Source organism: Mustela erminea, chromosome 13, assembly GCF_009829155.1.
Source record: "Mustela erminea isolate mMusErm1 chromosome 13, mMusErm1.Pri, whole genome shotgun sequence".
Lineage (NCBI taxonomy): Eukaryota > Metazoa > Chordata > Mammalia > Carnivora > Mustelidae > Mustela > Mustela erminea.
Genome location: NC_045626.1, coordinates 13,573,967 through 13,589,316, shown reverse-complemented (window position 1 = coordinate 13,589,316; position 15,350 = coordinate 13,573,967). Strand labels below are relative to the sequence as shown.

The following is a 15,350-nucleotide window of genomic DNA, read 5'->3' as shown; positions in this document are numbered from 1 at the left end:
AAGGACTGAGGACGGCAGCAGGCGGGGGGGGGGGGGGGGGGGGGGCCCTCCGTCGGCAGCACCGTGGAGGTCTGAGTCCTCCCCCAAAGCCCCGCCTCCTCACCTGGGCCCGTCTGGCGAGGATCCATGCATGTGGGGGAAGGGAAGCAGTAAGGCTAAAAGGAATCAAGAGGGATTGGGTTGTTCCATGAGCGCGGCCGGCCGGAGCGGCACGGTAGGGCTGGGGTTTGGCCCGGAGAAGATGAGGGTAACTTACACTCCGGGCCAGCTTCGTCCAACCCCAGAGGATCCGGTTATAGATGGTTTGTTTACCTTCGCATTACTTACTTACTTTAAACCAGAATATGGGGGGGGGGGGGGACGCAACAAACCCCAGATACCCAAACACCCGTGGGGTTTCTGGGAGGGACCTGAAACAAAACTGTCTCATTTGACTGTCAAAGGAGAGGATGGTGGTGGGGGAGGGGCGGGAAGAAGGACCCGGCTGAGCCCGGCTGAGCCGGCTGGAGCTCCGCTGTCCACGAAAAGCCTCTTCCTGGGGCTCAGTTTTGAATCACGTTCATTAGCTTGGCCCAGCCACCTGGGCCCAGTCCTCATTTTTTTTAAAGTACTCGTTTTTTAACGTAACAATCCAGAGGAGTGGTGAGCAATTTTTTAAAAGAAACAATAGCAACAAATGAAAACCCAACCACCCTCTGGCATTGAGGGAGCCGTTGGGGCCCCGGCATGACCCAAACACAAGGGGGACGGCCACCGCATTTGTAACCCTAGTCGCGGTGTCAGAGAGCTTGGGTTTCCATTCTTGCTTTGCCCCTTTCCAGCCGCGTGAGCTGAGAAAAGATTAAATTTCTGCACTATTCTTTACAATGGGGATTATATATAACTCTCACAGGGGTTAAAGGGGTGAGAAATATCTATGGATAGGCCTGGTAGTGACCCCGGCGTAGGGCTGCCAGATAAAACACAGGACACCCAGTAACATCAAATCTCAGATAAGCAATGAATACTTTTTCATACAAGTACGTCCAAATAGTGCTATTACTGGGCGTCCCCTGTTTTTGTTTGCTAAATCTGGCACTTGAGAGATATTTCCTCACTTCCGCCTCTTCATAAGCTCATCTAAAGAGGATTTTGGACTTGGCCTGATAATAGATGTGGCTAAGTTGTGGTTGAAGGATGGGGAGATAAGGAAAGATAACTGTAACAAAAGAAGCTATAACCATATTCTTACTTCCATGAGGAATAGTACAAGAAAATGGCATAAAAACACTGAGGGCCAGCATAGTGTCCTTCATTTACTCTTTATGGAGCTCTTAAATAAATCATGGTTCACCAAAATGATGCTTTTTTTTTTTTTTTTAAGAGAGAGCGAGGGAGTGCCTACAAGCAGGGGGAGGGGCAGAGGAAGAGACAGAGAAGCAGACTCCCTGCTGTGCAAGGAGCCTGATGGGGCTCAACCCTGGGACCATGACCCCATCTGAAGGCAGATGCTTAATCGACTGAGCCACCCAGGCATTCCCAAGATGATGCATCTTTATTTAAAAATAAAAAATTATGCTTAGGGTGAGTTTTTTTTTTTTTTTTTTTAAATAACATGGAGAAGTGTTTATGGAATAGTTTTGAGTGAGAGGAGCAGGTTAAAAATTTGTAGCTACTTTATGATCTCTACTACATTAAAATGCATTTAAAAATCTGAGAAGAAATATGTGAAAATAAGTAGGAGTCATTGGATTTTTTTGTTCATCTTTGCATCATTAGTGCCTTCAGTATTGTCCAGACTTTCTATAATAAGCTTATTACTCTTAGAATGAATATTTAAAGTTCTCTCTTAAGTTAAATTAGATTTACAGTTTGTTGTTTTAAATTATAAATAAAATTCTAAATGAAATAAATGATGGGAAATGTTAAACTCTTGATTGTAGACAAAATGTAGAAGTTCAGATTATAACAAAAACCAGTTGGAAAAAAAAAACCAGTTGAATTTTTTTAAAGATTTATTTAAATTAGAGACAGGGAGATGGTGCAAGCAGAGGGGGGTAGAGAGGTGGAGGGAGCGAGAGAATCTCAAGCAGACTCCCCACTGTGTAGGGAGCTCAACACGGGGCTTGATCCCATGACCCTGAGACCATGACCTAAACCAAAATCAAGAGTCAGATGCTTAACTGACTGAACAACCAGCCCCCCCCATACAGTTTATTTTTTAAAAAAGACTTTTGTTATGAAGCATAATATAAACAGGAGAGAATACAAAACACAAATGTACAAGTGAAACACATTTTCTAAAAAGAGGGACCCAGGTAACCACCCAGGTCAAGATAGCAGTGTCAGCATCCTAAAAGCCACCTCAGGACCCTTTCCACTTGCTCCCCCCCAGTGGTTTGTGTTATTCACTTCCTTTTCCTTTTGTTCCAGTTTTACCACCTAAATTGCATCCCTAAAAAATATAGGTCCATAGATGGATAGATAGATAGATTGATTGATTTAGCTTATTCTTGAACTTGGTATAAATGGAATCAATGGTAAGCATTCTGTTGGGCCTGGCTCCTTTCATTCAACATGCTAAGCTTCATTCATGTTGCCCAGCATTGCATTCATGTAGTCACATTGTGGCTGTGTTGGTATTTCAGTGTAGACTATACTACCACTGACTTACCCATTCTACTGTTGAGGACACGTGGGTTGATTCCATCTGGCTTTGCTAACTGCAGCTCCTATTGATATCCTTGCCTGTGTCTCCTGGTCCACGTGTGCCCACGGGCTGACGCTCTGTGCCCTCACCTGACTTTGTGCTGAGATTTCTACCCATCTGTGACTATAAAAGGAAAATGGATAAGGACCCTGGAGTTTGGGAATCAGAAGCTGTAGAGCTTGTTGTCATGGATTGGTTCCTATTCGTGACAAATCCAGATTTCGAAGGATTGAAAACCCAGCAGTTTTCTTAAATGTCAGAATAAACCTGCTGTTATTTTAAATGCATTAGAAACTCTTTCAAATGGCAAGGATTAGTCTTAAAATGCTCCCCTCCTCCGAGTGAATAGCAACTAAATGTGAAGGGCTCCACGTTTTGATTAAAAAAAACACTGGCCAGTATTCCAAATTAGACACTTTTGTTTTTAGACAGAATCAGAAATATTTTTTTGAGCCAGAAGAGGTTTTAGAGACACTCTCTGGTTGAGTCCCTTCGTTTCCTAAATCAGTAACTGAAACCTCCTTGAGGGCAAATGTCTTCCCAATGTCACACTTAACTAGTTAGTATAGAACCAGAACTAGAAAGAGGACTTCTGACTTCCAACCTTTTTTTAAAAAAAATATTTAATTAATTTATTTGACAGAGAGCAGGAGCACACAAGCAGGGGGAACAGCAGAGGGAGAGGGAGAAGCAAACTCCCTGCTGAGCCGGGAGCCCAACTGGGGGCTCGAATCTAGGACCCCAGGGTCACAACCCAAGCTGAAGGCAGTCGCTCAACCAACTGAGTCACCCAGGTGCCCCAAGACCTAATGAATTTTTAAATGAAGGAGTAAAAGGTTGATATCCCTAGTTTGGTCACTAATTTTTTTTGGGTGGTGGGATTTTACGAATCCCTGAAATTTAGAAATCTGATAAATTTCATATAGTCACTCCTGAGGAGTGCTACAAAGCACTTAGTATACTGAGTGTCCCTGCCCAAAATTCACATCTGCTTGGTTCCTGAGAAGGTAACCATATTTAGAAATAGGGTCTTTGCAGATGCAATCAAGTTAAGGTAAGATCATAATAGCTTCGAGTGGGCCCTGAGCCAGTGACTGGCATCCTTACAAGAAGAGGAGTTGGGTCACAGCATGCGATGACAGATGCCAGAAAACAGAGATTGAAGCATGTACCTCCAAGCCAAGGAATGTTGCAACCACCAGAAGATGGACAAGGCAAGAAAGTATATCCCCAGAGCCTTCAGAGGGAGCATGGTCCTGGGGACCCCTTGATTTGGGACTTCCAGCCTCCAGAACTGTGAGAGAATAAATTACTGTTGTTTCACGCCATCTAGTTCATCATCCTTTGTTATGACAGCACTAAGAAACAACTGTATCTAGCTAGGAGTCCAGACCAGTGGATGTGATGGGAAGTGGAGGGGAAAAGGGTAAGATTTCTAGGATTTGACTGTGTCTCCAAATCATTCTGTTTGGGGGCACAAAAGGAGACTACCCATGCTACTTCTTTGGGGTATAATTAATGACATAAATATAGGGGGATTATTATCTGGGGACTACTTGTCTATTTTTACTCAAAGAAGATTCAGTAGAAATGCTTTGAGATGATTTCGGAAGGATTTTTGTTAGTTAGGAATCTTGCTGGAAAGCGATCTTAGGCACTTGGGACAGAGTAGAACCCAAAATGAGTTTCTAAAAAGCTGAGTGTAAATCAGTTTTTAAAATGAAAATATTTTAAATATAGAAATATTATAAGGGCCCAGTAGTTAAAGCAATTGTATGATGAGTTCATATATCAGAGAAAGAATATAGAATATTTTGGAAAGAAATATTTATACCCTAATACGTAACAAATATATCCAGATTGCCATATTTCCCATTTGCCTAAAATAAGAACCGTCTATATAAAAGAAAAGAGGAGGTCAGTTTTAACTAAAGATTTAAAAAGATTGATAAAGTTATTTACAAGCTTCCTTAGGGCAGATATTTTTGTCTATACCATTTACTGGGGGTAAATGGTGCCTACACACAAACTTTCAATAAATACTGTTGAACAAATGCCCCAGGTGATTTCCACTGAATGAATGTCCCAGGTAATTTACATTGTTACTGCAAGAGGTGGCATTACAAGGTCTCTATTTCTTGGTCTAATACTTCATTGTTGTGACATAATATAATATATCTGTTTATTTCTATGAGGCAGGATGTGAGAAATGAAAAGACAAAGAATCATGGGATTTAAAAAGGTGCACTAAAATCTGAAAAGCTCTCAAGTGTATTTATAAAGTGGACTACCTGAAATGAGGGGCAATCTGAGCTCTTGCTAGAGTTCAAATGGTAAGTATTGTGAGGGAGGGGTAAGGGTTTCGAGAGAACAGAAGGTATCTTCCTGCTAGTGAGAAGGGAACTTACAAATTCAGTTTAGCCACCTGGGGCCCATTTAGTGCACTAGAGCAGTAATTTGCTAAATGGGTCCCTCATAGTAAAAAAGAATGAGTAAATAGTGAGCAATTTAGGCATGGTAAACCACTAGTAGCTCAAGGGATATAAGAACATGAAACTATAATTAGATCCTATGTTCATAATGTACTAACTAAATGTATTACATTGTATATTGCATCTTTCTGAGTTTATTTCTGGACACAGCTGAGCCCTTAACAATTTGGACTAAAACCATCCCAGCTATCAATTCATGCTCCCATTAAAATGCCAACTGCTTATATTAGAAAAAAATTCCAGAGATGGTTTCTTTTATCTTGGATCTAAGGATGCAAACAGGATTAACCTAGATGCAAAACACAGCAAGTCAGTTATAAATCACACAGCATAAAATAAACTGTAGCAGTAAATTGAAAATTATGTTCTCTTTTTCTTTACGTAGCTGTGAAAATATTTTAACAAGTTGGCATCAGGGTTTGCAACTTTTACATCTGTTGTTTCTTTTCAGGATTATCTTTTAGCATTTTAAGATGTGATTCTTTGGAGAGTGTGGCTAGTCGGATTGTACATTTGGAACACTTTAAAAGTTAGGGGGCATTTATGAGTTACATGGTTTCAGGATACTGGCCTATTCCTCACTCTACTTTCAGTAGAAGTTACTCTTTCATGGGTTCTGGAAAACATTTGCCCTTTACTGAAATCCTTTTCTTACTCAGAGAAATGATATAGTATGGGTTGGCTCAGATCGTCTGGGTGATGTTCCAGATACTAGCAAGTTCTAAGCACAGGTTTCATTGCCCTTATCGATGTCTTTTATTTCAGCTGTGAGGTTCCAGCTGATCTAGGGGTAAGGGGACTGTATTCTTTACAAATTCACCTTTTCTTTCTTCCTCTCCGTCACCCCCATGTTTAGTCACTTTATGGAAGTTTTGGAGGTGGAACAGGGAGTGGATCGTACTGGGCGCCCTTGTTCTGCTCTTCCCTCAACTCTGATGGTTGTGATTCTGGGTTCGAGGGAATATGGCATCTTCCAGGCTATGGACACTGTGCCTGAAATAGTTCATCTATGTAGAAATTATATTCTACAGTTTTTCTCCCCACCCTGTCCCCAACACAGGATTTTTCGTTTGGTTTTGTTTTTTAGGCTGGAAGGTATTTCCTTTTCTCTTTATGCTGAGATACTTTAACATTAACAGTACTCATTATGGCCCCCTCCTCCCAATTCAGTGATTCCTCATACCAAGTCGGGCAGGCGTGTATAAGAACTCCCAGCCCCTCCCACCTCCAGTATTTTGGATACTAAATTTTCTGAGTATGTTATTTCTTTACATTTTTTCCCCCTTGGAGGAGGTGTTTTGGTTATAAATACCTTCAAAGAGTAAATAAAATTCCTAGTGGATAAAAAGGCAGAGAGAGGGTGATTGTATAAAGCTGAATGATGGGAACCAGAGCTAGTTTAAGTATAGCACTACAGTTTCTTAGGATGCAAATGGACATTAGGCCAATGTTATTTATGATTAGAACAAACTTTCCCTGAGTTTCTTGCATTTACTAAAGAAATATACCTCGAGGGGTGCCTGGGTGGCTCAGTGGGTTAAAGCCTCTTTGCCTTTGGCTCAGGTCATGATCCCAGGGTCCTGGGATCATTGGGCTCTCTGCTCAGCTGGGAGCCTGCTTCCCCCCACCTCACCCCCGACCCCCGCCTGCCTTTCTGCCTACTTGTGATCTCTGTCAAATAAATAAATAAAATCTTAAAAAATATATATACCTTTAGAAGGGAGCTATAAGCTATAAGCCATATTTCTTAAATAGCAAAAGTTAAACACATTTGTAGGAAATCAGCTACGGTACTAATGAATATAAAGAGGTTAAACAGTCCATATTTTAGGATTGAAGTTTAACATGTTCTTTGTTTTTTAATCTAGTTTAAGAAAGGCTCAATTAAAATACCATTCTTTTCCTTTCTAGAATGAAGAGTTTGTGTTAGGAGCTATTCAAGGCAACATACAGATTAGTGTAGTTGAAATTTATCTTTAATATCATTACCTCTTTTCTGCCTCTTTACTTCCTTTCAGAGACAGATCCTTCAGCAACTACCCAGTTTTACTAGTTACAGAAAATTTCATCCAAAGCTAGTCTCTACTGTTTGACTTCCTGGAGGAGGTCAGTTCCCCTTGTTTTATTTTTGTTTCTTCTCATGGCACCTAGTATTTCCCCCCTTCTGCATCCCTCTCACTTGCTGAATGTCTTTCTTTATAACCTATAAGCTCTATGAAGGCAAGGACAGTGTCTGATTTATTCAATTGCTTACCACAGTGACTGCTGTATAATATGTTTATGATTATTTGTTAAATTAATTGACGTGACTGTCTTATCTCTTGGGAGAGTTTGCACTCTCCCTAATTTTAAAAATGGAACTCTGTGCTGTTGATTGAATTGAAATGCAATAAAAATTAGTTTCATGAGGCCAAGGGGTAAGATTTCAAAAGAAAGATGTAGAAAATCATTTTCAGGAATTTCAAGAATTAAGAGAAATATTTATTTTTATTGTGTCGGCACCCTTCATTCCTCTTCAGCGGAATTGTGTGGATAAAGATAAGTGTGACTTTTCTTGCCCTTATCAACTTATTTCAGTGACAAGTTCTAGCTGATCTTTCTTTTTTCCTTTTTTAAAGATTTTTTATTTTTAAGGAATCTCTTACTCTTAAGTGGGACTCGAACTCATGAACCCAGATCAAGAGTCCCATGTTCCACTGATTGAACCATCCACCAACGCCTCATCTCTTTCTCTCTCCTTGGCACCCCTTCCAGATTTAGCCACTTTACTGAAGTTAAGGCAGGCCCTGGATAGTAGGAGTTGACAGAATCTCACATGTGAAAATCCAGATTTATAAAACGATCTGGGGGAACGGTAATACAATTAAAAACGTTGCTAAATTCTTTTGAATAGCAAGCTATTCTAGTGTAGCTTACAGTATCGTTTTAAGTGATAAGAAAGTGCAACTTTTCAGACCACAACTAAACATTGTAGCAGCAAAAACCAATTGTTTTTCTTAGTGTTTCAGGAAAAAAAAAAAAAAAAAGGTAAGACATAAGAGAGTATACACAAGACGACCAATCTCATATCCCACCACGTCTCCAGTCCAACATTTCTTGTACTTTCCGCTGCTTCCGTTGCCAATAAGTTACTTCAAACTTTAAGGTCATTGGGAAAAAACGAGACCCCCAACCCTTTGACTTTTTCCTTCTCACGCATAGTTGCAAGAGAGGATTGACTCGGGGTTGTACGATTAACAAAAAGCGCTTTCAACAACTGTCCCAAGTTACAATTTCCAGTCACTATCTTCCCTGGCCTGGAAAAAGCGGGGAAAAAGTGAGGTTGGCCACTTTCACCGCCAGTTATCCCGGGGCGCTCTGGGTGTGTTCTTGCATCTCATTCAGTGGGTGGAGGTGAGAACCACGGAACCGGGACCTTCACACCGCGTCGAGTTCCTCAAAGCCCTCACTTTAAATCATTAAGGAAAACGAAAGCCTTGTCGGGAGCGGGAATGGGCGGGTTGGGCACAAGTTAATGAACAAGAATATGCCCAGTTTAACAGCAGAGGGCACAATACCCACTGCCCGTAGCTAGCGGCTGGCAGCAAGGAGGGGCATAAGGTAAGGAACTCTGGGGCTTGTGGTTCGCCATGTTTTCCTCCGGCACGTTTGTTCCCGCAATAGAACTACAACTCCCAAGAAGCACCGCGCGCCTCTCTCTTCTTAGCCGGCCCCTCTCCCAAGGCCAGCACGGAACCTCCCGGGACCTGTCTTCCCCCGCCCCCAGCCCCGCCCCGCCCTCGTACGCACGCATCACGTTTGTTTACCCTGAAGCCCCGCCTCCCCGCCGTCCTCCGGCTCTCTCCACTCCTCCCGGGAATGCCGTCATGCTAGTGATGCATATTCATGAGGCCCTCGTGGAGCTCCCGCCCTGCCCGCCTCCCGCCTTCCCGCTCCAGGCGCGTGATTAATATTCAATGAGCCCGGCTACGCGGCTGATTCGCCGCGGCGGGCGGGGTCTGCGCTCCCGAGCCCGCGACCCGGGCGGGGAGGGCGTGTGTATGTGGGGGGGCGGTGGCGGCCGGCCGGGCGGGCGGGCGCGCGGGATGGAACACCGAGACACCGACGGAATGCTCCGAATTGCCACATAATCCCCTGGAACGGCCGCGCCGAACGCCATTGGCTTCTCCCTTCTCCCCGCGCTGCCGCCGCCGCCGTCTCCCACCTTCGCCTCCCCGCCTCCCTCTGCTCCCGCTGCCTCCGGAGCTGGGGGGGAAGCGCGAAGCCCCACTGCAATGGAGCCCGCCGCCGCGGCTACGGCGCAGCGACTCCCAGAGACCAGCAGGGAGGACCGAGCTCCGGCTCCGGCGGCGGCGGCTCTGGCGGCGGCGGCGGCTCTGGCGGCAGCGGCCGGGGGCGGCCGGAGCCCGGAGCCCGCGCTGACCCCGGCGGCCCCGACCGGCGGGGCGCGGGACGAGGCCGCCGGCGAGGCGCAGCCGGGGCCGCTGCCGGGCCGGGCGGGAGGCACGGGTCGCCGGCGGCGGCGCGGGGCGCCCCAGCCCACCGCCGGCGGGGCTGCCCCGGTTCCCGGGGCCGGCAGCGGCGCCAACTCCCTCCTGCTGAGGAGAGGGCGGCTGAAAAGGAATCTGTCCGCGGCCGCCGCCGCCGCCTCCTCGTCCTCGTCCTCGTCGTCGTCGTCGTCGTCGTCCTCGGCCGCCGCCGCCTCGCACTGCCCGGGCGCCGCCGGCCTCTCTACCTCCTGTTCGGCCTCGGCGTCGCTGTGCACCCGGAGCCTGGACAGGAAGACGCTGCTCCTGAAGCACCGGCAGATGCTGCAGCTGCAGCCGTCGGACCGGGACTGGGTGAGGCACCAGCTCCAGCGCGGCTGCGTGCACGTCTTCGACCGCCACCTGGCCTCGACCTACCTGCGCCCGGTGCTCTGCACGCTGGACACCACGGCCGGCGAGGTGGCCGCCCGCCTCCTGCAGGTGGGCCACAAAGGCGGCGGCGTGGTCAAGGTGCTGGGCAAGGGCCCGGGCCCCGCGGCCGGCACGGAGCGGCCCCCCGACGTCGGCCCCCGGCTCGCGCCTGCGGAACCCCGGGACTTGGGGCCGCCGCCCGGGAGGAGCGGGCCGGCTGCCGTCGGGGGCCCGCCGCGCGCACCTCCCGCGGACCTGCAGCTGCCGGGCGGCCGGGACGGGTGGGCGCGCCGCGCCTCCCGCGCCAGCCCCGCGCCGTCGGACTCCAGCCCGGGTGAGCCGGGCGCCCCGCAGCGCCTGGACGGCGCAGCCGCCGGCCCGGCCTCCGACACCGAGAGCTTCAGCCTGAGCCCCAGCGCCGAGAGCGTGTCGGACCGGCTGGACCCCTACAGCAGCGGCAGCGGCTCCTCTTCGTCGTCCGAGGAGCTCGAGGCTGACCCGGCCCCGGGCCTGCCGGGGGTTCCGGGCCAGCCCCGCCTGCCCGGCCGCTCCGCGCCGGCTCGGCCCGGAGCGGGCACCCGACCGCCTTCCCCGACGGCCTCCCCGCCTCCGCTGCAGCCGATAGACCCGAGGGGCGTCGACGGCCCGGGAGGGGCTGCCCGCGACCGGCCTCGGGAAGAAAAGGCGGCTGCAGCCGCGGCCCTTAGCCGCCCTCAGCCGACCCCGGGTGGGAACGGGGCGGCCCCGGAGAAAGCGCCTCCGCCGCCCACCCTGTATGTGCAGCTCCACGGAGAGACCACCCGGCGCCTGGAGGCGGACGAGAAGCCATTGCAGATCCAAAATGACTACCTCTTCCAACTGGGATTTGGGGAGTTGTGGAGGGTGCAGGAGGAAGGCATGGACTCGGAGATTGGCTGCCTCATCCGCTTCTATGCAGGTAAGGAATTCACCTGTACGGTGACGCGTGTTGTGTAAACACTTGCAGGTCCGGAGGAATGGGTGCATTCGGCCGTCTGTCCGGACCAAGGGGGCATGCACGTCCTCGGGAGTCTTTGTTCTTTACAGTTTTCGCCTGCCCTCTGTGCCATCCTAAATGGAGCAAGTAAAATCGGCGAGTTGCTGTCAATCTTGGGGACCTGGAGGTGGGGAAGCGCCGTCGGAAGAGGTGGCACAGCCACCAGGAATTACAAGTAGCAGATACTTCTGAGAGAGGCAGTAGTACTTTTAATAACGAGGGAACTCCTTCAGGCCTCCCTCGAAGGCTTGTTGGGTTTGAGGCAGTCTGGGATTTCAGGTAAAGGATCTCGTACACATCATACCGACCGAGGGAAATGACCGACAGACAAGCTCCAGGTCACTCTTTGTTTACTCGTCCACAGTTGGTCATTCCTGTGTGGTCCCCAGGAGCGTCTTTCTTGTCACCTGGGGCGCTCGTTCAGCTCTCTGTCACGCTCTGCCCACTGAGCCCTCCCTAACAGATGGGACCCTTCTTAGGGATTTATTTCCCCCAGAGCTTTTTTGCTTTACTTCAGTTTCACCTGCAAGTTTGATTCTTGCAACAAAAGTGATGCTGCCTAGTTTTTTTTCTCATTTCTTACTTCCAGCCTCGATAACCCGGTCTGGCCATTGCAGTGTGACCTGCAGTGGAGTTCACAGTAAGACTTCGAAGTGGTCACGGTCTCTTGAGATGGAATCTAAAATCCTCCTAATTCTTTTTTTCAGTTCTAGATGAAAACTTTAATTCTTCTGTACCCCCCCCCCCCCCCGGCTTTTTGAGATGTGATTGGTGTATTAGATGTAATTCTTGACTCGGAGTGACTAATGTTTTTCTCTTTATTAGAGACTTAGTGGGTGCTAAATTAGGGAGCTATGGATCCTGGTTGTTATATTGGAGCTTTCTATTTGTTTGCATCTTTTTCCTCCTCTGGTTTAAACAATTAAGTTCTTAGTGATAATAAATTTTGTTTAAATAAAGTTAGCATAACCGAATTAAATCAGGAGAGTTAAATTTTCCTCAGCTTTACTCTTCTAGTTTGTAGGTGCTGGTTGAAAAATAATCATACTTGTAACTTTATTAATCTGTTGCCATTCTTTCTAATTTAATGTTTTTGGGTCAGCTTGTGTCTTAGTGGCAGCTTAGTCAGTTTGAATGAAGAAATCTTTACTCCCACATTGAAATATGCAAGACCAGTAGCATTCCTGGTGAGATGTTAAGCTTCATTGAAGTTTTTTAATAATTCAGGTGGATTTCTGATGGATTTTTGCCTTATAAAGAAACCTATATCATCATACAATAGCATTTGCAGTATCTAAAGGTAATATCATGCTTTAAAAGTTATGACCTAGATAATCAGTGTTTTTTGTTTTTGTTCTTAAGTTGTAGGAGCAACAGCTATATCTTTTCCTCCTGGAGCTCATGTATTTTGTAAAATATTGTTATTTTGCAAAAGTATTAAATGGTAATCACACTTGGAATGAGAATGTTAATGTGAGAATGCTAAATGCTTTTAGAACCAAACCAGTTAAATTGAGTGAAGTATATATAAAGCAAAGGATATGTAAAGTAAACAGTATTGAACACATTTTATGTAGAAAGGGCTCTGCTTTTCTTGTTTTCCACACGTTGATTACAATAAATGTCCCTGGGAAAGGTTTTGGGTGTCCTAGTCATGGAATTTAAATCTTTGATTCCCTTGATTGTCTCTTCAAGTGTGTCTAAATATTCTAAGTGAGTGATGTACAGTGCATTTGTGTGTGTGTGTCTGTGTGTGTGTGTTTAAAGCTTATCAATAAAAAGTGATAGATTTTCTTTCCGGTTGAATCTTAAATTTCTGGTGTGATCATTTTACTCTTAAGTTTTGCTTTTGTAAAAGCTGTAGTTATTTTTTTCTGGACTTATTTGCTTCACCTCTGTATGCACAGTGTAAATACATACACGCCTTTGTGTATACACTTATAAAAATAACTAATAAAATGGGGATGTCACACACAGTATCCAACCTATTCTTGAATGTGAAGCCATTGTATAGGTGTCCTAGAAGGAAGATGCTTGATTGTTACAGAGATGGCTAGTTGTTTATTTTTGTTTCTCTACAGAGTTGAGCCTATTTTAAACCCAAGGTAATATACAAAATGTCTATTGATATTCATTTGCTATAGAACAAAATTCAGCATGTAGTGAACCCACTTGAACTTTTGCAAGAGAGTTTAGTTTTTGATGAAAAAAGGGCCTTTTCCTGAGGTGGTCTTACATGTTACAGGAACACTGTCAGGATTTCACAAAGTGAAGGTTTGTACCTGGCTGGAGGAGATTCCTGGAAATTCCCTTTGCAGGGGAATGTAAGACACCCAACGGGAGTGTTACATTTTGGTAGTAATTCTTTTCCTTGGGAAAAAGAATTAAGGTTTGTTTTAGAGAACACCCTTTAAGAAGGTGTTGTGTGCCACATTTTGTTTTTATGATTTTACGTATAGCTTAGTCTTAAAGTTCTTGCTGCACATCTTTTTGTTTATATGTGTAGTTGGAGTTAAGGATAGATTAGGAAGTTGCCTTTGAAGCCATTTGAATACCTTACTGCATTTAAATTGAGCTCATTATCTGCTGTCTAGTTATCTAGTCAGCTCCTTTTTTTTTTTTTTGAGAAGTTCTTGTCCAGCAGAGAACTTTCATTCTTTTTTGAAGGTCACCTTTCAGTGGAATTTCAGTATTTATAACTTGACTCAAGTTATTATTAAAAGTCTTTGAAAGGCATTTGCAGCCTTTGAATATTTAAATACTTATTTGGGTAAAGTAAATTGAAAGTCTTTAATGAACTATAAGGTGTTGGATGAAAGGTGCTATCTAATTACAGAGTTGTTAACGAAAACTTAGTTTGAAAATTGTTATTGTAAAAAAATTGTTATTGTATCTTTCAAGCATTCTTTTAGCTGATTTAAAATATGACAAAATTTAAGTGGCTTTATATGAAATGACTGGTTTTAAGTATTTTAAGTACATTAACATTTAATTTCCTTTTAAAATGAACCATCTTAAATTCTAATTGGAAGAGAGTAATTTTATGTTAAAAAATTTAAAAATTTATGTTGCTTGATGTAAGTAATGGACTTCAAAAGATGAATGAGCTTTGTGTTTTGGACTCCCTGGGGAGTCTGAGTCATTGACCAAGGGCAGTCTTAAACTACATATTTTTTGACTTGCACCACCTTTAGATTTCGTGGTCTAGCTAATTCAGTTCAAGTTGCAATAGTGGGAAAGGATGTTGAGAGAATGGAGAGCACACCCACTGTGTCCAGTGAATCTTGGACAAGATATTTTTATTTGAGTTCTTGGGATTGCTTAGGAGAATGATCTCGTAACCCCTCTCATATTTCTTCTCTTTTTCTCTGTTGGGAATGATCAAACCTTACGTGGTTTCCTACATGGAAACCGAGAAGGGGTGGTTCAGCATTAAGCTGCAATATTGACCAGCAGGCTCTTATTACTATAATTACACAGTATTGAGTAACGTGCTATGAGCATGTGACACCAGTGTGTGCTTCAACAGTCCTTTCAATTTTAAGAACAAAGGGTTTAACTTTATTTTTGTTGTATTTACATTTTAAATTTGTTGTTTTTGATAGAAAGTGCATGCTGTCTTTTCCATCATAACTGGGGTTTGAGAACATCTATTAATATGTTGGGTTTTATTATCTTCAAACATTTTAAAGGGCTTTCACATCAATTGTCTTATTCGTCCTTTCAAAAACATTATTAGGGAGGAGACGTGTCAGTCCTCTTTTCAGATGAAGAAACATGCACAGAGAGGTTTGCCTCTTGCTTGTGGTTTTTCAGTCCTTGGCAGAGCTGAGAATAGAGAGCTGGGATGTTCTGTTTTGCAATTCATATCACTTTCCATGAATCGATGCTGAATTTCATTTACACTTGATTTTTTTCACTTGGTTAGAAGCATTCAGAAAATACGTTATTTTTGTTGGTAATGAGGTGATATTATCCTCCAGTCCAAAGTGGTATTCCTTGTGAAATGTCGATGGCCCCCCCCCCCCCTTTTTTTTTTAAATCATGCTGCCTTTAAAAACCTCAAGTAACAAGCCTGGCAAATAGGCAATACAGAAAGAGTACTGAGGTGTTGTAAATATTCTGGTTGCAATAGTCAGGCTTGCATTCAAGTTGTTAGGAAATGAAGTTTACTTAATGACTATTTTTTTTATTTAACCATGCCTCATTTGTTAAACTGTAAATCTTCCTTGGGTAAAGCGAATTAACACTTCATC

The 15,350-nt window shown here is 44.9% G+C and overlaps 1 protein-coding gene across 1 annotated transcript in view; it reads left to right on the top strand.

Annotated features, from left to right (window-relative positions):
- Positions 1 to 9,353: 9,353 nt before the first annotated feature.
- Positions 9,354 to 15,350, top strand: part of PHLPP1 (PH domain and leucine rich repeat protein phosphatase 1) — a 206,478-nt gene continuing 200,481 nt past the window's right edge. Inside the window, exon 1 of the mRNA XM_032311375.1 lies at positions 9,354 to 11,016. Coding sequence (XP_032167266.1) covers positions 9,456 to 11,016 — 1,561 coding nt within the window. The 5' untranslated portion in view covers positions 9,354 to 9,455. The remainder of the gene's footprint in view (positions 11,017 to 15,350) is intronic.